This window comes from Ursus americanus, chromosome 18, assembly GCF_024610735.1.
Source record: "Ursus americanus isolate L20-20 chromosome 18, mUrsAme1.1.p, whole genome shotgun sequence".
In the NCBI taxonomy this organism is placed as follows: Eukaryota; Metazoa; Chordata; class Mammalia; order Carnivora; family Ursidae; genus Ursus; species Ursus americanus.
The window spans coordinates 24,746,251-24,771,442 of NC_142144.1; the positions used below are offsets into that span (position 1 = coordinate 24,746,251).

Consider the following 25,192-nt stretch of genomic DNA (forward strand, 5'->3'; position numbering starts at 1 on the left):
CAAATAAATTAAGAAAAGAGAAATGGAAGAAAATAGTTCTTTGCCAACAGAAAAATGAGACAAATAATGGGGCAGCAGTTCACAAGTATATTCAATAAAAAGTTCAGCCTTATTAGTAACCAAAACACAATTTTTAGTCAGACATGATTAGTCCAACGTACCATCATGCTGGAAAAGACAGTCTCGAAAAATTCAGTATTTAAGGGCAATACTTCAAAGGTCAACATTTTTTAGGGGGTGGGCCATTCAGCCCAGCAATACCACTTCCAGTTATGTATCAAAGAAAATAACTGAACTAGACTTTAAAACCAGGTGCACTGACCTGTCCAAAATTCTGGCACCGTTCCTAATCTTAACACAATGATCTTTACATACTTTTTTTTTTTTAAACACACGATCTTTACTCTCAGTCTACTAGAGTCACCTACCCACAGGACACAGGCTGAATCTTGTCATTCCAAAACTGTTCCATCTTTGAAATTAAGCACCGAATCGCCTTTTCCTACCAGCTCTCAATAACTGTTCACTACACCTGGCCTTGCATCTCATTAAGACTTTGGTCCCTAGAGCCCCTATTTTCATTGTGATCTTTACTGCTAGCTCTATTCAGCACATGTACAGCAATGCCACTGCTTCTATCACTTTTCTTCCTGCTAATCCCTACCTCACTTAGCTAACAAATTTTACCTTTAACTATCCAACCCCTGACTGTCCATTTATAGCCAGTCTTCTAAATGCTAGAGAAAACGAATGATACCTAAACCCTCTATTCTTCTGGTTCTCCTCCATTCTCCAAGAAGGTATTTCAAACCTGCACTCTTCTCTAAGTTTGATTCCCAACACTAACCTCCCTCCCCACAGATGATCATCTTCTACTTCATTCAAAACACAGCAGATATCAGAGGAACTCACCCTCCACTTTCTGCCACCAAATGGAGATTTTTTATATATATAAATATATATTTTAAATTTATATTTTATATAAATATATATATATATATATATATAATTTTGGCATCCAGAGCCACCTAATTTCCTTCTCACTTATTAAATGAGAGAGGCATCCCTTTCTTTCCAACCTAATTCTTTCCACCTGTCCCCTGGTTCTCCCTCTAGTGTTCTCCAGTACCTTGCTAGATTTATTGTTTCCTACCCTCCCCCAGCTGTATTTTCAACCTCTCCCTCAAAGCCAGTTCATTTCCATTCACACTTAAACAGACCCAATTTTCTGTCATCTTAAAAACAAAACAAAAACTTCCCAACTCCCCGTATCTCTTGCTAGCTACACTCTCCTCCCCTTAGTCTCAGGCATTTTTCAGACGAGATTGGGCGCATTCAAGGTGGTATGGCTGTAGACTCAGGCATTTTTCAAAAAATTAACTACACACACTGTAGTACTTACTCGTAACACCACACCTATTACTCAACTATACAGCGCTGACAGAAGAATGGACTTTATTCTCACTCTGCTGCTTATTTTCTCCCTATCCCCATGATTCCATAAGAGTGCTCTTACCAGTATCACCAAATTCAGCAAAAATCATAACCAGACACTTCTTAGTTCTTCCCCACCTTACTTGACTTGTCACGGTAAACAGTACTGACCTGTCTTTCCGGTTCAAACTGCCTCTCTTTGGCTTCCATAAGGCCATACTCTTCTGGATTTCCCCCTCTCTGTTCACTGCTTCGTGAAATCCTCTTCCTTGTCTAGCCCTTCAAGTGCTACTCAGGGTTATACTCAAGGTTGCCTTTTGTTCTATATAAAGTTCCCAGATAATCCATTTCCTTTAGTTTTAATAACCATCCATGTGTCACTTCTTAGCCCTATCCTTAACTTTGGCCATGCATACATAAGTCTCTACTCAACACCTTTACTGGCTATCCCATAGGCATTTCAACCATAATATATTTGCTGAAAAATGGCCTCTAGACTAGTTAGTCTAAATCCTCACCTGATCACATTGAACACACTTTAAAACAGCTTATAAAGAAAGGTCCTTCTGGAAGTTGCAAAAAAAGAAGAGATAGCACCTCTGCACATGGCTTCTCTTAGGAAAGTTATGACCAGCAACAGATACTGTTATGTCCTCTGTGTTGAGCACCATGCCAGTGCTCCAATTCCATTAAGTAGTAAACAGGATGGATCTAGAATTGATCACCACAGTCCCAATAAATAACCAAGGCTATCCTTTCATTTTGCTAAACTTTCATTTGGCTGTTTATTTCCCCCTAAAGAGTGAGAGTTTATCATCAACCCAATCATCAACAAAGCATTGTTAACAATCAAGAAATCAAACTTTTTCCCTAGCCACATACTTCTCTTATGAAATTGTGTGATTTTAAAAGAAAACTATACTCTTTATCTAACATTAAACATGGTTGACATGGCTTCCCCCCAAAAAAGGGGAGACAATCACAGTAATAATAATAGTCTCTTAAAAAGTGCCAACATAAAAGCTGATCAGTTATCCTTTTTCATCCCGTTCCCATGAGGTGCTTGTCTCTTCTTCCACATTCCTCACATGAAATCATTCATCCAGTGGTTCCAACTTACCATCTAATTATTCCCCAATGGGAATATTACATTGCATCCCCTGGCACTACCCTAGTTCAGGCCAATAACCATTTAAAGTAGTCTTTCCCATTCAACAAATTTAAATTGCATGTTTCAGGTATCAAAATGTCTTACAAATTATATCCCCATGATAGTAACCTCAGTTTTCTTTCACAGCACTTTTGCACAAGATTTCTAGGACTACAGGTTGTTGATTACGTTAGCAATTGAATATTCATACGATAACCCACCTTCCTCAATGTTACAGTATATTTTCCTTATTTCTGCTGTAACTGTGTTGTTCCTTATTACTGTCATAACTAGTAAAAAAAAAATTATGCAAGCTTTAATGGGTAACCCTGAAATACAGAGGCTGAATGAGTAACAGCTCATGGGTGCTATGTACTTACCACATGCCAGGCAGTATATGAAGAACTTCACAATATTTAACTCATTTAATCTGTGCTACATCTTTTATTTGAATCCTGGCTACTCATGTGGAAGTTGATATTTGTGAGCACTGATGCAGGCAATTTTGAGGCAATCTGACAGCCTTTGATACAATAATTCTACATCTAGAAATCAATGCTAGACATGTTCACACAAATACTTCAAAGATACATGAACAAAATATGTGTACCACACCACTGTTTATAATACTGAAAACAACCCTAAACATTCAATGGTAACATACATTATTGTACATGCATTCATTTGAGTACAATGCAATACAAAAACAATCACTATATGTGCAAGGTATTCACTGAATGCATGCACATATGAATAAATGACATACTTACAATTATCTTTAAGGAGAAAAAGCTAGTTATTTTTAAAAAAAAGACATTGTAGTTATGTTTATGTGTTACATACAGATTAAAAAAAAACAAAAACAAAAAACCATGTCTAGCAGCGTCCATAGTAGTTATTTGGACCAGGAGCATAAAGCCTTCTGCTTTTTTATACTTTACTATCTATAACAAGCCTGGATTATTTTAGTAATTTAAGGGAAAATTTAAAAAGTTTAAAAGAAAAAAAAATCATCGCACCCCCTCCTGACCATTGCTTACTAATATTATACAAGAATACACTGCAATTTTGACAGAAGTCTTCATTAAAAAGAAGAGTCTGGGGCGCCTAGCTGGCTCAGGTGGTAGAGCATGTGATTCTTGATCTCGGGGTCTTGAGTTTGAGCCCCACGCTGGGCACAGAGATTACTTAAAAAAGAAAAAGAGAAAGGTCTAAGGCAGTAGTCTGATAACTAAGCTAAATTTTGAAAAATAGTTAAGAGCAACCAAAATTTGCCAATTAACCACTAGCAAAAGGAGAGTCCCAAAGCAAAAGGATTTCACAGATTTACACGGTGGTAATGCATTTATTTTTTGATTCCTTGGGTGGTATCCTTCCATTTGAAAAAGTGGCAGGCACCAAGGAGTATTTCCTGGATTCCTCCCCCAAAGTAGGCTCCCACTAATTCTAAAAATAGAATTGATTATAAAGAATCATCTGACTCTAGTACAACAAGAAAAATCTTCCCACTAGACCCAAGGAATGAAAGAATGTAGCAAAAGAGATCTTTTATTCCTGAGAGTACAGTATTAATAATGTGTGAATAGCCAGTAAATAAAAGCCATCAATTCTCAAATTATGATCCAAACGGCTATGATTTTAAAATATAATCTGAGGGGGCGTGTGGGTGGCTCAGTCAGTTAAGCTTCTGCAGACGTCATGATCCCCGCCTCGGGCTCCCTGCTCAACAGGGAGCTTGCTTCTCCCGCTGCCTCTGGTGTTCTCTCCCTCTCTCACTCACTTGCTCTCAAATAAATAAATAATCTTTGAAAAAAATGTAATTTGAAATCCAGAATCTATTTTTCCCACAGAAACCATGATATTTAGGCTCCTACGCCAAACTATTCATGCCAATTTAATCTACACTAAAATATATTCTGAACAGTATTTCAACAAGATTAAAACAGATACAGACTTTGAAAACTAAGTAGAAATCTCAAGATACCTGTAACTTTTAAGGTTTCTATATAGGCAGAAAATGGAACTTACACACTACAAAAAAGCCATCTACCTAATTCAACCAAAAGTGTGAGGGGGAGAGGAGAGAGGGAGTGACAATTTTTATGTATCTGTTGAAGTATTTAGGATCTGTTCCTATATATTAGTCATTTGTAGCCAGTCTACCCTCTCTGCTAGAAAAGGTTTATGTAATGTTTAAAGGGTTTATAAAGTTCATGAATTATAAAATTAGCTCTTGGAGACACTATATAAGGAATTAATCCAAACTTACAGGGAACAGATGGTGTGATGTCCTTCAGCAGGATTCTGTGCTATGACAGGCTCAAATTTAGCACATTTCTTTCCAAAAGTAACAAATTTTTTTTTAAAGATGTTATCTATTTATTTAACACAGATAGAGACAGCCAGCGAGAGAGGGAACACAAGCAGGGGGAGTGGGAGAGGAAGAAGCAGGCTCATAGCGGAGGAGCCTGATGTGGGGCTCGATCCCACAACGCCGGGACCACGCCTTGAGCCGAAGGCAGACGCTTTAACCGCTGTGCCACCCAGGCGCCCCCAAAAGTAACAGAAATTTTATATATTACCTATCATCTCATAATTTCCAAATTAAAAAAAAGAACACCGCTCTTAAAAACTGAAACTGCTGATTATATCAAGTTGACACAATGAGGGATACCACATCCACACAAACCTTTTCTAGAGAAGACAGTGAAAACATTGATCAAATTAATGGAAAACTGATGAAAGCAGGATTTGTTAAAAATTGCATGTTTATTTTTAATTTCACAATTCACGAAAAATTTTCAGATCCATGATCTCATTTGATTTTCACATCAACTCTAAAAGGCAGGCAAATTATTATTACTCCTATTTTACTGAGAAAAGAGATTTAAGTGCTCAAGGACACAGGACAAATACAAAATGGGAAATAACTCACCCCTAAGTTAGCAGTAGTGTGATGGATTTGAAAGAGAACAAGATGTAAAAACAAGTAAACAGACTCAAGAGCTACCCTAAAGTGAAGAGCAGCAGCCAAAGAGGGATATGAGACAAGGGAGGGTTTTTTTAAGATGGGAAAAATGTTTGAATATTCTAGAATGGAAAAATCAATGAGGCAGAAGAGAAAAGGAGAACAGATGGAGTGAGGTCCTTCACAGATGACCAAGTATAGGGTATAGTGGAAAAGTAGAGGGACCAGCCTTAGCAATACCCATAATACATGCCAACCCCCAACCAAAAGGAGACTACAGTAGGTACGTAGCTCTGGTAGGACTCTGCAAAAGTTCTGTCCCAACTATTTCTATATTCTCAATAAAATCTAAAATCTCAATAAAATCTGAAAGCTAGGGTTATCGGCTGAAAATAAGGACATTCAATGAAATATGCTCATGACAGTGGAAGAGTAAATGGACAGACTAGTGAAGTGTACTAGTGAAGTACACTTAACAGGCAGTACAAAGGGCCCAATTAAAGTTAATGTTCATGAATTTTAAGTGAGACAAATCAATGTGGCTATGTGTTTGTCTTCTAGCTACACAACTGCAAGCACAGACAGAACTGAATTTAATCACATTTGGGGTTTTCCAAGCAAAAACAATGAAGTGAGAGTGGGACCATGTTGTCAAGCATGGTCATGGTTTTATGTGTACGCTCTCAAAACCGTAAAACCTTCCAAACCACCATATGAGGTTAGTAATTCCAGTGGCAGTACTCTTATTTTTAAGATGAGGAAACAGGCACATAATTGGGTAACTTGCCCAAGGTCACAGAGCAAGTGCTACAGCCAGGATTGAAACTCAGGCAGCCTGGCTCAAGAGACATGCTATGCTGACCCTTGCAAGAGAGTGATTATAATCACTAACCCTATTTTAGCTGGGCAAGAGTAGAAGCAATAACATGAAGGGAGGGCCAGCAAAAAGAAGTGTGGATCAATGAATTATAAGTCTCATTAGAACTGGAATCAGAGAAAAGGTAAAGTAGGATACTAAAAACAGATTACTGGGGATGGGGGAATAGCTACAGTTACTGGTAATAAGATCTAGTTACCAGTCATGGGACTGAATAATTGAGGTAGCGTAGAAGGAAAGATCATTGGATGAGAGATTAAAAAATACAAGACCAGGGGCGCCTGGGTGGCACAGCGGTTAAGCATCTGCCTTCGGCTCAGGGCGTGATCCCGGCGTTAATGGGATTGAGCCCCACATCAGGCTCTTCCGCTGTGAGCCTGCTTCTTCCTCTTCCACTCCCCCTGCTTGTGTTCCCTCTCTTGCTGGCTGTCTCTATCTCTGTCGAATAAATAAAATCTTTAAAAAAACAAAACAAAACAAAACAAGACCAGGGTCTGAGCAAAACCATCTTTCACAGATACTGAAACTACCAAAGTCATTGTGTGATGGCAGCAAGTTACTAATTATATTGGCATTCATTTTTTCTTTTTAAAACATACACTACTGCATTATTTTCCACAATTCTGGTGTGGATGTCTTTTTTAAACAATGTCTATCACATGCTGTGAAGCTCAAAATTGTGATCATTTTCACATGTTTTTAACACAGAGATAAAAGCAGCTACATCAGGGAAAACGACAATGTCAAGATAATTAATATATGTACATAGTCACTATCTATGTTTCCTCATTTCCCATTCATTCCTCAATCCACTCAAACATAACTTTAGGCCCCACCATTCCATGGAGAGTACTTGTCAAGGTAACTAATAACCTCCAAGTTATCAAAACCAAAGGGCATGTCTCTTGAATTCTCAAGCATTAGACACATTTGATCCTCTCCTTCTCCTTGAAACATTTTCTTTTCTTGGATTCTTCCTACCTGAAAGACTGTTCCTTGACTGACCTCTTCAATACTCAATCTCCACATGAAATTTCCAAATCCAGGCTTCAACTCCAGGCCCCATCCTATTATCTAGCTATATTCTCGCCATGGTTCTTCAATTCTAGTAGAATACAATTAATTGCATATAGTGGATAATTTAGGGTTCAAATTACACAAGCAATGGACACTGAAAAAGACTGCTAGATGATCGATCTCATCCCGTCCCATGGACTGAAGTCAACCACATATGCTGCCTATTGTTGGGGCTCTATCTCCAACTTGTCTCTGGAATCGATATTTGTAACAAATCTCCTTGTCACCTTTACTTGACTGATTAATAGACTTCTCAGACTTAAGCCTTGAGTTCCCACTGCAACCCCAAACCTGCTCCCTTCCCAGCCCTCCACATCTCAGGAAAGACCACAAGTATACACACAATTTATACAACCAAAATCTAGGCTTAATCTTCAATTTCTCAATTTTCCCCACTCCAACCCATCAAAAACTCTCTCAACTCTACCCTCCCAAACACATCTCAAATCCATCCACTTTTCTTCATATCTGTGGCTCCTACTTCCCTAGTTACAGCCTTGACTGTTTAAGCCTAACTGGTCTCCCTGCCATCCCTCTTGCTCATCCTACTATCCATTTTCCAACTATAACATTTTCCTGTCAAAGTAACCTTTAAAATCATAAAAGAAATGTTTCTCCTCTGCTTAAAATTCCCCAAAGGCTTCCTATTTTACCTCAAAAACCCCCAGCTCACTGCAAAGTTCTACAGGGTCTGGCCCCTTGCCTAACTCTGATCTATTACCTCTCCTCTCTCTCACCTACTAGATTAGCAATACAGGCCTTTTTTGAGTCCCAAAACACACAGTTAAAGGTCTTTCCCTACAGAAAACACTCTTCCCCATCTGAGTACTTATTATTATTCAGATCTCAGTTTAAATGTCACTGTATTCAAAAAGGCCTTCAGTGACTAGTCAATTTAAAAGTAGCCACCCAGTCATACACTATCACATTACCTCACCCTATTTCAATTCTCTACATAGCTCTCAGCATCATCTGGTTATTAAAATTTGTTTTTTTAACCGATTTATGCCATTGTAATACATGCACCATGACAGTAGGACTGAATGTTTAGTAAGTACCCAACAAATATTGAAGAAATGAATCAACAAGCAAATACTGAGGGATCACTAAAACAATATTTTCAATTCATTCAAAAGATGTTTATTAAATGCCCACTACGTGCTAGATATAGGAAGAGCAAAAGTCTGGCAGAAACCAGACCTGATTTCCCAGGTACTTCCCGTGTTATGTTTTACCAATATGCCAAGAAACCTCAATTTCATCTCTGTGATATAGTTTTTTAAAGGTTTATTTATTTTAAAGAGAGAGAGCATCTCAAGCAGACTCCCTGCTGAGCACACTGCCCAATGTGGGGTTCCATCCGGGACCCTGACATCGTGACCTGAGCTGAAACCAAGTCAGACCCTCAACAAACTAGGCCACCCAGGTGCCCCTGTGATACAGTATTTTAATACATTTATTACACTTAATGTATTAATAATCTAGGAAACTTCTATAATAAAGTACTCTCTCTAGCACTACTATATTAAAATATAATAAACCACAATAGGAACAAGTTGCTAATAAATGATGGCTAACAAATACCATATACAGAACAAGTACTAAATATTTTACAGCATAATCACCAATATTATATAAATAAACCACAAAGCAAGGTAATTCTTTACACATTAATATATAGTACACTAAATGTGCTATCTATAATAACTAAAACAACTCTTTACAGTTCTTTTATCCAAAACTTCCAACAGATACATAGAACAGCTTTGATGTCACTTATGTACTATTATAATTGCATTTCAGCTTGTTCATTTAAAGTCTAATCTCAAACTTACTCTTGTTTTTCCACTTACTGAAAGCACAAAACAGTGACAAGGGTCAGAATACTGAAGAATTAAATCTGAATATCACATACTCTTTCTTGTCTTCATTTTTAGTGATAGAATAAAATCTGCAGTGTATTACGATCATCTCAATTTTTGGTTTATAGTATACCTGTTCTTAATTAAGGGTTGAAGTAACCACAAAACAAAACTAAGTGACTCTGGATTTGAGCTTTAAAAAAAACTGTGTACTCCATTTTCCTCTCTATGTCCATCCATTACATCACCACCTTTCAGAATTTTTAAGACATTTATACAAGTAGCAGTCTATTAGACATCACAGAATACTTTACAGAAATTAAATTTCTCCCTATTCTTTTTTTACAGTAAATCTCTTTAAAATAAAACTTCACACAATTAAGAATACTCTCTTATAGCAACGGTCTTCCTATCTAACCTCATTTTGTTTCTGTATTGTTTGACGGTAAGAGGAGATAGATTACTATTATAATAGTAAAAAGACTTGAACTGATAACACTAAAGATGGTGCATGGGAATGGTCAAGTAAATGATACAAAATGGCTAGTAAGTGTTAAAATTTTGGCAGCTGTAAAAGGGGAAGAGGACTTCTAGCATTCAAAAACTAAAGCAAATACAAACAACATAAAAACAAATTCCATTGCTTTCCCCACTTTGTACATCTAGTCTATAGCTTTTGAGCCACTAGGTCAATAAGGCTCCCCAAAGACCCACCACATTCCACATGTGCCTTTACTCCGCCAGTGCTGACACTCAAAGACCGCTAAATATATACATGTTCAACAAATGAATCACTCCCATCATTCCTCTTATCTCAGTCTTTTTTGCATTCATTTTTGTTCCTGGTTCATCTCAAACTCATGAGAGTTTCTATACTGGCCATTTCCAAGTTACTTAATTTTCTTAGTTCCTTCTAGTTAAAAATCAAATAAGGACAAACCTTTGAGTAGCCAAAATCAAGGTCTCGGAGAGCAAAAACTGTTCATTTTATGTGGCTCTCCCTACAGGTCTCACTAAAATGCTATTTTCTCCCATTTTAGATCTATTCCTAATATCCTTGGTTACCTAGTTTCCACAACAAATTAAAAAAGCAGGACTCTTAGAGTCTCCCTGTATTATTTTAACCTTCATTGTTTCTTTTCTTACAAGAATTTTACCTAAATACTGTATCAAAAATAGATATCTAAAAAACCACTATAAACATATTTTTGAAATTTAAATCCATTAAAATGCATCCCACAAGTGGCACCATGCTAGCTTAGAGGGTAGAGTGCAGGACTCTTGATCTCAGGATTGTAAGTTCGAGCCCCACATTGGGTATAGACATTACTTAAAAAAAACACACAACTTAAAAAAAAGAAAAAGAAATTCTACAAGTTATTTTAATGTAAATGCTCCACACACCACTAATTAAATGTCTTCATTTCTTGCCCCAGAATAACAAAGTTAGTTTTTATATTTATATAAGTAGGAACAAAAATATATTTAGACAAATAGGAACAAAAACCTGAAGCCACTCTCTGTAACAATGGTCTTTCTGAAAATACACTTTTAGAAGTATATTTATAAATCATATAACTGAAAACATTCCTTGAAAATAAACTGGTAAACAACAAATACAGTGAGGAATATATACAAATACAGTATTTGCTCTAAGATAGTCAATGCACAAAGTTCTGAAAGTGCTATCCAAATATCATAGAACACTCAGTGGAGCTGTAGAAAAGTTACTGCATAACTTCGATAAACCCACAAGTATTTACAAAAACCTCCTTTAGGTTTCAATAATTCTGGAGTTAATTCTGAATACTGTAAGCTGGTAAAGTTCCTGCCGTACCAGTATTACTGCAAAGAACCAAAGTCAAATAGACATTTTATGAAAAGTTTTGCCTGAAAACATTAAACAGATGGCTGCACTTTAAACTTTCAACCTTTATTAGTACACACTCAGTAATTAAAAAAAAAATCAAGAACAATTTGACTTCTATTAGTTACATCAATCCACAGAGCGTTGTCAATTACTTCTGAGGACACCAAAAAGTTTCTCATCTATAATTGCTATCTTCTGTACCTTTAAGAATTTATCACAAAGCATACGTTCACATATTCTTGCAATAAAATTATTTTGTGCCACAGTTCCAAAAAGACTAGGAACTATGTTTCTTAAATAACTGAAGAGGCACAAAACTTCAGATTAAATGAGACAGGTAAAACCTAACACTATATCCTCACCCAAAGGTATCCGTTGATGAACGAATGATTTCATTTACTGACCACCAACTAAATACCATTTAATCCGAAAGGCAGGTACATACCAAATAAGTTAGAGGCACAAATGGAGCTGATCTATTTAACACCAAGACCCCTGATCTCCACCAAAACCAGAATCAACTATTTTTTTTTTAAATACAGATGGGCAGAAAGCAGCTGGTTTAAACTAAATATGACAATCTTAATGATGTACAGAACCACAATTCCAAAACAAAAGCAGATGTACACCGGTGGCATATTTAGATTCTCGGCATAAAGTTGTACTGACTTCAACACAGTGGCTCTTTTTGCAGTCACAAATACAGAAGATGGCACGAGAACCTACCACGTGGACTTTTGAAGTGTTCGAGGGTTTAATGGAAGAGATTCAAAGTTTTTATTTTCTTTTTTTCTCCCCTGAAATGCTATTATTTGGGGGCTGGGGGAAGAGTGCAGGGTTTCCAGTACCTACATTACAAGACTTCTAACACAAGAGGAGTCATTAATTTGGAGGTGAGTTTGAGCCTGGACATGAAGGGTTCTAACACAAAAATCTTCACCACCAAAGAGGCCTGGAAGTGCAGTCTACGTATGGGTGTGGGCTCGGTGGCGGGAGAACTGCGGCTACACGATTCAAAATAGTATATGCGAATAAAAGGGTTACCAATTCTGGGGAGGAGGGGGCAAATAATTCAACACCCCTCTCCACTCACCACTCACCTTTCACTCTGCGGCTGACGGAACCCAGTATCTTTTCTTAAAGCTCATTCTCTCCAGTTACCACCTCCTAGACTTTAGCGCCTAACCCGCTCCACGCAGGGGTAGTGACGACGCCTACATCTCCCTCCCGCACCTAAGGACCCAGAGAGGCCGACTCCATCACCGAGGAAGCCTTGACCTCCCCTCCCCCTCTGGCCCCACTACCGAGAGATTCCCAGGCCCAGGCCTCCTGTGCCCCGCGGCCGTGTGCTCCACGCCATCTGCCACCAGGCTTCGGCTTCCGTCCGCTGACTGCTTCCCCTTACTCCGACCACAAAGCCCGCGGCGAACTCTGAAGGCTCGGGTGGGCCTCAGGCCGCCGGGGCCGGGACCCGGGGCCCTGTCCAGAGCCAGCAGGCCTTATCCAGCGCCCGAGGCCCGAGCCCCAGGCTCCCGCGGCACTCCCGGGTGTGCTGAGGGCTCTCCCCACTCTGCCGCGCTGCGGGGCCCTGCTCGGGGCTAAGGCCCCGGCCCAGCGCACAGAATCACCGCGCCGCCCACCGCCCAGGCCCGGCGGGCCACTCGCGCTCCCCGCGGCCCGCGCGCGGCCGCCCCCGCCCCGCCTGAGCCCCACGGTCCCAGCCGCTCGCACCGTCTCGTCGGGGTCGATGTCGATCTTGAAGGTCTGCTGCTGGAGGGTCTTCAGGGTGACCAGCATGGTGCCGGCGCGCAGCTCCGCTGCTGGGCCTGCTCCGGGTGCTGGCCGCTGGGCGGGGTCTGTGGCCTGGCGGGGCCCCGGGGTCGCCCGCGCTCCTCGCGTCCTCGGGAGGAAGGCGGTGGGGGTGGGGGCTTGTCACATTCGCCCTGCGGAGCGGCCTCTCCCCCAGCCCTGGACCTGGGCCGCGCCGCTACCTCCGCGACTGCGGCCTTCCTCGCGAGTTCTGGCCGCCGTGCTTCCTCACGCGCCCGGCGCCGGCCAGTGAGTCTGCAAGAGGCACGAGGGGCTCTGCGAGACAAGCAGAGAATCCGCTAGCTCACCACAGGCTGGTGGCCGCCATCAACGTGACTCGCCGAGACGCGCCCCCTCCCCCACCCGAAAAAATCTGGGGGATGGGGCCGGGCTGGCGAAGCGCGCAGGCGTAGGGTGCGGCGAGGCTGTGCGCAGGCGCGGCCAAGAACTCCGCCCCGGAATTGGGGCGGGGCGGATTGCGGCTCTGGAATGTCGGCGGCCAGGATCGGGCGTGCGCAGGCGCAGTCAGTAGGCTTCTGGAGGGCTCTCGGGGCTTCCCTGTGGCGTCTGCAGCTGGGGCGTTCTCCCGCCCGCCGCTGCTCCGCCTACGTCCGGACTCCTCCCGGCTGGCAGAGTTGCGCAACCCGTAGCCGGGGAAGCGCTACGTGGAGACCGCGCTAAGTGGATGCCGAAGTCTGAAGCTGGGGAACTGGAGGGCGGTAGGTTGGGGCGGGGTTTAAGAGAAAGGCTTGTGGTAACCACGGTACTGGGCCGGCGCTTACCCGGCGCTTGCTGTGTGGATAAGCCTTTGTGGTGGCGACTCTGATTCTTTAGTCCTGAGAGTACAGACCCCAGTGCCGGACTGCCTAGGTGAACCTTGGGCCTAAGTAGAAGGACGAATAAAGGAGGTCAAGCTCTCTCATTCGTCCGTGGACAGAACTGCCCAGTGTCGCGTCACCGAGAAGTAAAAGTCACAGTTCTGGAAACTGGATACATAGCCCCTGCCTCTCACCGCCTCTCCCGCCTCTCCCTGGCTCTTGGGGTTGTTGGTGGGTACTAGGTACTTGCTCCCGCCTAAAGGCCTGCGTTTGCATTTGCTGTGCCCGCTTCCGAGTACTCTTTACCCAGATGGCCGGGCGGCTCACTGTCTCGCCTCCTTCAACTCTTTGCTCAAATATCACCTTCTCGGTTAAGTCTACCCTGATCCTTGGCTTAAAACCGCAACTTTCCTAGCTCTATTATCCTACTCTGTTATCTCCGTAGCATTTATCATCTTCCAGTTACCATATAATATAGATATTTATTATGTCATCTTTTCCTCCAAGCCCGAGACTGAAGCTGCACAAAGGCGAGGATTTTGTTGTGTTAACTGATGTATCTCTAGCATGGAGAAACGTGCCTGACATCAGGCACACAATAAATATTAGTGGAATGGGTAAATATGCTTCCAGTTCCTATTCAGTAAGGTAGGAATAATAATAGCACTCAACTCCATTGATTATTGGAGGGGGGTATTGAATAATGTATGTAAAGGCAAGGAACATAGTGAGAATCCCATAAGGAGTTGGCTATTTGTAGTATGCCCATTTACAGATAAGAAAAGTGGAATACAGAGATGCTGAGTAATGTGCTTGGAGTCACCCACCTAGCAAGTGACAGATCCAGCGTTTTAACCCAAGCAGAATGACTCTAGAGCATGTGCTCCTAGGTGCTGGGCTATTCTGCCTCTTAATAAGGTACCATGTGGCACATTTGACATAAGGTGGTTCAAGTATAAAGGAAAATACAGTTAGATCACTAACCATGTGACCAGTTGCAAATTACATATCTGTGCCATCATCCTGATTGATACAGTGTCACTGTTCGGTTTTGCCTGTATTTAAGAGCTCAGATATAATTCTTCCATGGAACTTTCCATGACCAACTTCCGTCTCCACTAACCTGGCATTTCCCCTTTCACAGCACGTATCTCCGTCTATTGTAGTTCAGTATCTAATCCTCTGCCCTCTGTATTTCTGTATTATCTACTGTTAGTCACCAGGTGATCTCATCTTGTCCTTTATTTTGAAATACCTCCAGCCTGGACCTGTCCCCTTAGCTGTAGATAAAATTAGCCAGTTGCCTACACAATACCTTCACTTAGAGTATAACATGCGTCTGAAGCCTATCATGGCCAAACAGAACCATTGATTTTTCTCTGAACCTCTCTTCCCCGTGAAACCTGCCCCTTTACCAGTTTTCCCCCATTTCAGTTCATGGCACCACCAAGTGCTCAGACCAAAAATCTAGTCATCTTTCCTGCTGAATCTCTCCTCTCTTCCTATTTCCTCACCCACCACATGTAATCCATTATCAAGTCCTATCAATTTTATTCTCCAAATTATATCCCAAATTCAGCCATTTTCACCATTTCTAATTCTCCAACCCTAGGCTAATCCATCATTATCCTTCATGTGCCTCCCAACGGGTCTCTCCGCTTCTCCTCTTTTCCCCCAGCAGCCTCCCCAGCATCAGAGTAGTCTTTTTCAACCATAATTCAAATCATGTCACATCTACTCTTAATACCTAATTACACTTTAGAATACAGTTCAAACTCTTTACCTGGCTTTGAAGAGTTCACATGATCTGACTCCTGCCAAATTGTCTGGCTTCATCTCTTTTCTTCTCTCTCCCTCTCATTCACTGTCATCCCTCTGCACCTTCTTTCAGACCTCAAACAGGCTAAGCTGGTTCTAACCTGTAAGACTTTGCAGTTGAGGTCACTTCAGCTTGAAACTCTCTCTTCCTAAATCTTCTAATGGCTAACTCCTTTTCATTTTTAAAATTCCAGGTCATATTTTACTTCCTTAGAGAGGACTTCTTCAACAACTGCAATGATAAATGATAAACAAATATTAACTCTTTAGGTGAGGCACTATCCACTTTATGTGGATAATCTCATTTGAGCCCCCACAAAACTCCATGAGATAAGTACAGCATTACCCTGGCTTAAATTTTTTCATGGATCCACCTGAAATTATTATTTTTCAACTTGTTTATGGTCTGTCTCACATTACTACTCAGTTCCCATCTCTGCTTTTTGGTTAGAGGAACTCACTTGCCTTACTCACGGCTCTTTCCCAAGCACCTAGATCAGTGCCTGGAACACAGGCGCTCAGTGGCGTATGTTGACTGAATCCCAACTCAGTTGTAAGCTCCATGAGGCCAGGTGTTGTGTCAGTCTTGTCCAGAATGGTATCTTTAGAGTCTAGCACAATGTGAATGCTTTATATACATTGGCTGAAAAAATGCTGAAGTCACTTTAATTAAAATGAGTCAATTTAGTTGACATGCAAACAGCTGTAAGAAACTGAAACCATTTTATAATTTATTATAGTTTTATTATAAATTTAATTCATCTATTATAATTAAATTAGAATTTGTATAATATTAAATGTATTCATTTTAACTTTATTATATTTATTTGTTATAATATTAAAACCTTTTTCTGCTACAACTGCTATTATCCATCTGCAGAAAAAGGGAGGTGAGAGATGCCTCTCCATATATTAGTGTATATTTTTTTAAAAATCTTTTGCTCATGGCAAAATAAATAAACAGTATAGAAAGGGATTGATTGAAAATAAATCCCCCTGCCCACTTCCTAGAAATAATAATTGTTTTGAGTGTCTTTAGACATAGTCTAGATATATACAAGAATATATGCCCCCAAATAGCTGTGGCAACAGATTTTAAATGCCAATTGAAAGATCACCTGATCTATTTTCTAAAGTACAGTGTTCAGATAAAAGGTTGTTTCCGTTTTCTTTTAATTTCTGGAAAAAACTGAATGCCAGACATAACCACTCTTGGCCCAATAGCTCAGGTTGGACAGGCTGTACGCCTCCTTGTTAGACGTAGGTGCTTTTACCTAGAGTCCCATTGTTGACATGACAGATGATAGGACCCCACCCCTAACCCTCCCAACACAAAGGCAGGTGAGGTGAGGATGCTTGTGAGCAAGGCAGATAGGCCTTGGGCTTCTCCAAGAGCTATTGGGCCAAGATAAAAAGATGGATGGGTGTCATTGAGTCCAAATACTTGGGACCAAGCCATGTAATTTTGCTTGCATTTTTGGAAATCAGTCAAATGATTTCAGGGAAGAAGATGAGTAAGCCGAGATGCAGCAACTGCGGACTTAGAAAATACTAGAGCAAAAATGCCAGACTTCAAGCCATTCATTCAGCAAATAGTTATTGAGACTGTCTATGCCAGGAACTCTTCTGGGTGTTGGGGATACAGTAGGGAACAAAACAAAGTCCCTGCCCTCATGGAGTTTATATTTTTGTGGAATAGTAGATAAAGAGATAATGAATTAAAAATCAAAGATATTTATAACCTATCGGATGACAAATGCTATTTTAAAAAAAGCAAATGAAGAGGATCAGTAGTGCTCAAAAGAAATAGAGTTGTTACAGAGTATGGTGCCAGATATCTTTCATTCTTTTCCCCATCATTCTTTCTTCCCTCTTCTTTGCCCAGCAGTTGGTTCCAAGAAGGCTGACCTACGTGGACTACCACAACTGGCTTCCTGGAGAGTCCCTGCAGGAGAGAGGAGTGAGCAAAAAGAGTGAAGTTAGGGAATTTATTCTTCTTTGTGGTTGGTAGTGTTCTTGACACAAGTCATTGCTTCTGTAGGGTGCCCCTCCAAGGGGGCAGAAAGGTACCCGTGGGTCACTGGGAGTGGTAAATGGAACCACTCCTGCTTCCCTGCCTTGGTTCCTAAACCCAGCTGGTCTTCCTACTGGGGAACAGAGTGCTCTATAGGGTTCTCTGATTCAGTGTGTAGATTGCATCCTGGAGAATGAAACCCTCCTGCACAGTATTGCCTCTGCGGTGGTACTTCGGCTGTACCATCAGCAAGCCATTCCATTGCTCTCTCAGATTGGCTCTTCTGGAGAGGGCGGTTTATAAAAAGACGAACAGGTCCTATGATCATGGGCTCACTCCCAAACCTCCATTGTTAAGTGGGTCCCCTGGTTGGATGCTACGATGGGTGGGGTTCCATGTCTGTGGATCAGGTACTCTGCGAACTCCTGTACAGTGATACAGGCTAAAGCTCTGCTGGCAGGAAATGTAAACCTACACCAAGAATAAACGTCTATTCTTGTGAGAACAAATGGGCCCTCCAGTATGCAAATGACCCAACGCAGTCAACTTCCCACTAAGTGGCAGGTTGATCATTCAAAGAATAATAGTACTGAGAATTCAATACTGGTCTCTCTTTCTGGCAGTTTGGATATTCAGAGGTGATGGTAGCTAGATGCCAAGAGACGATGCCTAGTCTCCATCTCTGCCACGATGGTCACTCCATTCATGTGCCCATCATATTTCTACTCTTGCATCCCTAAATTCTATTCTAAATCCAGTAGCCAGATCAGTTCATTTACACTCAAAACGCTGTAATGGCTCCCCACTTCAATCAGTAAAATCCCGTCTTTACAATGCCCTTCCTCCTTCCTCCTGTTCATTACTTTCCTGACTTTGTTAGATACACATTTCCCCAAGTTCTCTGTGTTCCAGTTACACTGGCCTCCTTACTGTCCCTTGAACTGGCCAGGTCCACTCCCGCCCTGGTCTTTTCTTGTCTCCCTGAAACACTTCTGTAGATAGACAGACCCTCTCCTTCACCTCCTCCAATCTTTGTTTGAATTTCACCTTCTGAGTGAAATGTACCCTGACCCCTTTATCATCCTACTTAATATGACAAAATGCCCCCACACTTCCCCATCCAGCATTCTCGTGTCCCTCACCCCGCTTTCCTTTTTTTCCCCCTATTAAACTTACTGTCTTCTAACACGCTACTTTATTTATCTGTTGTGTTTCTTGTGCAGTGTCTGTCTCTCCTGCTAGAAGACAGAGCTCTTTGTCTGCTTTGCCCCCTCACATATTTAAAGCACCAGGAAAAGTGCCTGGAAACAGAACCAGAACTCAATTAATAATGAAAGGAAAATTGAGCCACCCATGAATAAAAGCAAATTAAAACAAGGTGATACTTTTGTGTTAAAATTAACAATTAAGACTCCATCACCTCCCCAAATACCAAAAGTGTGTGGGAAAGATGTTTCCATAGTTTGCTAGTGAGTTTACAACCTTTTGGAAAGCTATTTAGCAATATAGTTCTTAACTTCTTGAATTTCAGTTCTCATACACTCTACATGAATACCTCCGAAACTGCTTTCCTCAGCCTAGCTATCTAACTGACTTGAAAAGTTGATTTAATGGTGTAGTCAGCCAGCCAGTGGGGCAAAGGCCTGGCATTCACATGTTTTATGTTTAAACAGTATCATTTACACAACCCCAACATTCCTTTTTCTCATTTGAACTGATTTTCTCATTAGTTTTGCAAGACTAGGAAAACTGTTAGCAATAAATTGTGAAATAGATCTTTTGCTAAAGTTCAATATGTTTAAACAGTTTTGGTTTTTTTGTTTTCTCATTTTTCCTAGCTCAACATTCTGTTTCTCATTTGACAGACTTTTTCATTTCCAGCTAAAATTCATTTCAATTCATGATTTACTTCAAGTATACCTGGCTTGTCTTTGGAGCTAAAAATCATAGCTGGTTTTTTGTTGAAATCATGTTTATTTGTTAATTAGTTTATTATCATTTATCCTCCAATATTCTTTGGGAAGCAATTATACGCCAGGCCCTATGTAGATGGGGCTGTCCCTGCCCTCAGGAGATTCCTAAGAGAAACAAGCAAGTAACTGTGTGATGTTCTGGCATTGGGACAGGCTCCAGGAAGGCAGTGAGGCTTGATAAACTCTGGGTGGGGTGGGTGATGGACACAGGGACTCAGCATCTTTTCGGCTCTATCTCTTTTCCATAGCCAGTTATCTAATCTGTGTATTGGCCAAATGTTCTGCAAATTGTATTAGAATTAGAATATTATCATAAAGGAAACTATGAATAAATTAATACAATTCTATGAGCTTCTCTGAAGAAACTTTATTTAGAGCATTTAAAAAACATCTTTTTTAAACTTCAAATGGAAAGTGTGGGTTCCTTTTTTGTGGACCCATGTTGATTTTTTCTGGTTTTGCAATATATGCCCGCCTGTGTTTTGCAGAGTTGTTATACTATATATTAATTAAGAAGAGCCCTGGGACCCAAAGTGTTTGAAGTTTAGATAGTAATTGTCCCACTGATACATCTTTTCTTATGTATTTATTGTTATGTGAAATTGGTTTTATAATTTCTAGTTAATAAACTAGTTACATATATAATTATATGTAGACATATATATAATTATATATAATTAATAGAATTGACTACATAAAGATTTCATGACCTCATGATGTAATAACAATGTAACCAGAATAACAAGCATGCAACCAACTGGAAAATATTTCCAACATGTGACAAATTTAATATCCTTAATATATAAATTACTCACAAATTGGAAAGAAAAGCATTGTGATCCAATTAAGCAAAAGCATAAAAGGTTTATACAGAAAATTCATGGAAAAAATACAATTAGTGGTTCTTATTATGTGCCCAGGTGTTTTTCTAAATGCCTAATAGATTGACTTTTAACCCTCATGTCAATTATAAGATGACTCTGATCAAGTTACTTAATCTTCCCGTGCTTCAGTTTCCCTCCCCTGTGCACATGTCTAACAATTTTTCTGTGAAAGATGCAAAGAAGTAAAGTTGCTGGGTTGTAGAAATTGTGTATTTTTAATAGGTCCTGCCAAAATTCTATGCACATTGCTGTGTCAGTGTACATTCCCATCAACACTGTTTGAGATGACCAAGTTCCCTGCCCCGAGCCAACACTTAATCTCTGTAATTTCCTTTTTTTGCCGATGTGGTGGGCAAATCACTTCTGCCTCTCAAGAATTCAAATCCTGCTGAGCATCTTTTCACGTGCTTCATGGCCATTTGTATATCTTTCTTGGAGAAAGGTCTATTCAATTCCTTTGCCCATTTTTGAATTGGGTTTTTTGTTGTTGTTGTTGTCGAATTCTAGGTGTTCTCTATGTATTCTGGTTGTTAATCCTTAGTCAGATATGCGATCTGGAAATATTTTCTCCTATTCTGTGAGTTGCCTTTTAGTTCTATTAATAGTATCTGTCTTACTCTATTCAGGCCATGATAACAAAATACTGTAAACTTCGTAGTTTATAAACAAAATAAATTTATTTCCCGAGGTTCTGGAGGCTGGGGAGTCCAAGATCAAGGTACTGGAAGATTCAGTTCATGGTTAGAGCCCATTTCCTGGTTCATAAATGGCAGTCTTTTCACTGTGTCCTCATGTGGTGGAAGGGATGAGAGCTCTCTCTAGAGTCCCCTTTATAAGGGCAGTAATCACATTCATGAGGGCTCTGCCCTGATACCCTAATCACCACCCGGGGGCCCCACCTCCTCATGCCTTCACCTTGGAGGTTTGGATTTCAACATGTGAATTTTGACGGCACAGAAATATTCAGACCATAGAAGTGTACTTTGATGTGCAAAGCTCTTTAGTTTTCATGAAGTCCAATCTGTTTTTCCTTTTGTAACCTGTGCTTTTGGTGTCATGTGCAAGAAATTGTCACTTCCAACGTCATGAAGTTTTCCCCTATGTTTTCTTCCAAAAGTTTTATAGTTTTAGATCTTATGTTTAGGTCTTTGATCCATTTTGAGTCAAATTTGTACATGGTGTTATGGAGGGGCCAATTTCCTTCTTTTGCATGTGGATACTTGATGTTCATTTTTATTACATTTGATAATTTTCCATTTTGCAAAGCCCCTTGAAGAGGACTGTGTCTTACAATCCTTTATATCCCTTACGGTACCATGCATTTAACAAGAGCTCAGTGAACTTTAAAAAAATAAATGTTTTGTAGTTACTGACTATTGAGTTGAAAATATTACCCTGCACCTTAGCTGTAGGATCAGCTCCTAATAGGCATTTAAAAAATGTTTATTGAATTATGGAATTGAATATACTTATTCTAAGGGATTTCACTGTCAAAGAAAAATATATTTTTTCAATTAAGTGATATTGACAGGATTGGAGAATGAGGATTATTGTAAATGTTGTATCACACGATACGTATATATAGAAAGAGAATGATAGAACTGCCCCAAAATAATGTACATAGCCATTTTCAAGGCACATACTCAACTTCTAACTTTGGAGATGGTGAATTAAAATGAAGAATTCATTATTTTTTTCTCCTCCAAATCTTTTTGAAATAATCCAATTAAAAGAAAAGCCATAAGAACTCTGGAAAACCAAAAAGGGTGATGTGATAGTTACATAAAAAATGTTCCCAATGAACAAGGCTTGTTGGCACTCACATCCTTGTATAGTCCCCTCCCACATCGAAGCTGGACTTTATTTTTTTCTAATTATTTTTTATAAAGATTTTATTTATTTATTTGACAGAGAGACAGCCAGAGAGAGAGGGAACACAAGCAGGGGGAGTGGGAGAGGAAGAAGCAGGCTCCCAGCGGAAGAGCCTGATGTGGGGCTCGATCCCAGGACCTTGGGATCACGCCCTGAGCGGAAGGCAGATGCTTAGTGACTGAGCCACCCAGGCGCCCCTGAAGCTGGACTTTAGATCAGTGAGAGTGATGCTGTGCCATTTGAATCTAAGCTTTAAAGGTCCTGGTGGCTTCCTCTTTTACACTTATAGTGGAGGAAAACAGCTTTTCCCCCTCTATCCATCTTAGGTTTGTTGGCTAGGGCCCTGCAGATTAGACCAACCAAAGGCAGATTAACAAGAGAAAAACAGAAGAATTTTATTAACACCTGCATTGCATATATACATAGGAGAACTCAGTGATGAATAACTCAAGAGGTGGTTAGAACTTGGGTTTATATAGCATCTTAGCAAAGCACAATAAATTCATAGAGAAGTGACAAGATAAAGGAAAAGGATTATAGGCTTCTTAGGGTGGCAAACTATGGGAAGGTAACCATTTGGGAGAAACTAATGGAGTAGGTTTGTTTGTACAGGTCCCTTCAGTTTTGGCTTTCTGTCTTTTTCATGGCTATAAAACTTCCCCGGGAAGGGGGAGTTATGGCAGTCCTCATTTCTCAGAAGTTCTTGCTTTTAGTCAGATAAGGGAGGCTCTGGATAGACTTCTTTCTGTGTCTGGCAATTCTCATTTGCCTCCAGCTCAAAATAATCCTTATGTCAAAGTAGCATGTTTTGGGGTGGCATATTCCAGTCCCCTACACACTCTTAGAAGCTAGCAATATGTGAAAAGGTCTTTAAGATTTTTTATAATTTTTGACATAGTCACTCTATTTCTAAGTATTATTCCTAAGGAAATATTCAGAAATATGAAGTCCCTTTTACAAGTAATATTTACATATCATTGTAAATTATAATAATAAGAATTGGAAGGTGGAAGTAGCCTTACTGTTGAATGCTAGAAGAATGGTTCAACAAATTATGTTGTATACATTTGTTAAAATTGCTTAGTCATTGAAAGTCATGATTTTGGAGCATATTTACTGACAATGAAATCCACTCATTCATTTATTCATTCATTCTGCAAATATGTGTAAATAATGTGTGTCAGGCACTATTATAGGTACTGGGTTTTCTTAGTGAACAGAAGTCTCTTATGGAACAACTACTCCCTTGGAGCAGTCATTCGGGAGATGACAGAAAATAATTAGGCAAACAAATATATTATGTAAGGTGGTGATAAATGCTAAGAAGAAAAATAAAATCAGAGGAGAGTTACTACTGTTAAAATATGATATAATGATACAACGTTAGGAGATGTTCATATAGTGTAATCCCAGTTTTGTAAAGAAATAAACAGTAACCATTACCACCACAATAAATACATGTACATAAAGACAGAATAATGACTTGAAAAAAAATTAGAATATTCACAGTGCTTAGCCCAGGGTAGGAGAATAACTGGTAATTTTTTTATATGTTCCCACTTTATAAAATGTCAATAATGAACATTTATTTAGAACCAGAAAGCCCCAATACAAATCATTGAAAAATCCATAGAATTAAGTTTAAAATGAAAATACTAATTTATACACGTTTATTATTAAGTTCAGTTGCTTAAAAGAACATGACATTTGTTAGAACCCATAAAATGTACAACATGGAGTGGACCCCTAATTTATACTATGAATTCTGAGTGATAATAACGTGTCAGTGTAGTATCATTGAACATAACAAATGTACAACCATGGTACAGAATGTCCATAGTGGGAAAGGTGGTGTTAGGGTGGAGGATAGGGGATATATAGGAATTCTCTGTACTTTCTACTTAACTTTGCTGTGAACCTAAAATTGCTCTTAAAAAAAAGTTTATTTTTTTTAAAGATTTATTTATTTACTTGAGAGAGGGAGAGAGAGCATGTGTGCACATGCATGAGTTGGGGGAGGGGCAGAGGGAGAGGTAGAGAGAGAATCCCAAGTAGACTCCCCACTGAGTGCAGAGCCTGATGTGGGGCTCTGTCTCATGACCGACGAGATCATGACCTCAGCCAAAATCACAAGTAGGATGCTTAACTGACTGAGGCACCCATGTGCCCCCCAAAATAAAGTTTATTAATTTAAAAAAAGAGAGAGAGATAACATAGCAGCCATAATGATGTCAAACATAGAATTTCTTTAAAGAGGAAATTTTGGAAATACCCTTTATCTCAGTAAATTTGGCACAAATCACATTTCTCTTTCTCACGATTGCAGAAGCAGTTTTTCAGTACCACATGGTAAACACGTCCATTTATAAGGGGCAAACCAGTATTTACCAAGCTCATCAAACTGAGATACAAAACCAATGCATATTTATTATTAAAATGAGAAAGAGTGCTGTCATGTCAGCTGGAATACATGTGTTGGTGTAAGCAACATTTTTTTCTGTGAAGGCATGGAAAAATGCTTTGTTATCAGAAGATTGCCTGGAGAGCCTAAATTAGAGGAAGTAGTAGCTAGTGTTATGATTTGATTATCAAATGAAGTGTTTCTCAAAGTGTAGGTCCATGGACTTCCTACATCAAACTACCAAGGGTGTTTATTAAATGCAGATTCCTAGACACTAACCTAGATTTACCTTATCAGAATCTCCAGGTATGGACCCAGAAAATGCATTTTTAACAAGCACCCAAGGTGATATTTATGTGCATGGA

The 25,192-nt window shown here is 39.9% G+C and overlaps 1 protein-coding gene and 1 long non-coding RNA gene across 5 annotated transcripts in view; one reads left to right on the plus strand and one right to left on the minus strand.

Moving 5' to 3' along the window:
* The window catches only part of RAD23B (RAD23 nucleotide excision repair protein B), a 43,028-nt gene extending 29,587 nt beyond the window's left edge, over positions 1 to 13,441 (minus strand). The window contains exon 1 of one of the 2 annotated variants that reach the window (XM_045780261.2): positions 12,970 to 13,435. In XM_045780261.2, the coding sequence (XP_045636217.1) occupies positions 12,970 to 13,035 (66 nt within the window). In that variant the 5' untranslated portion in view covers positions 13,036 to 13,435. Of the gene's footprint in view, positions 1 to 12,969 lie in introns of both variants that reach the window. The other variant, XM_087869495.1, reaches the window with a different exon arrangement.
* Positions 13,442 to 13,501: 60 nt separating this feature from the next.
* Positions 13,502 to 25,192, plus strand: part of LOC148108571 (uncharacterized) — a 182,850-nt gene continuing 171,159 nt past the window's right edge. For 2 of the 3 annotated variants that reach the window (XR_015727357.1, XR_015727359.1), the window contains exons 1-2: positions 13,502 to 13,766; positions 17,572 to 17,643. This is a non-coding gene — a long non-coding RNA (uncharacterized LOC148108571). The remainder of the gene's footprint in view (positions 13,767 to 17,571; positions 17,644 to 25,192) is intronic. The other variant, XR_015727358.1, reaches the window with a different exon arrangement.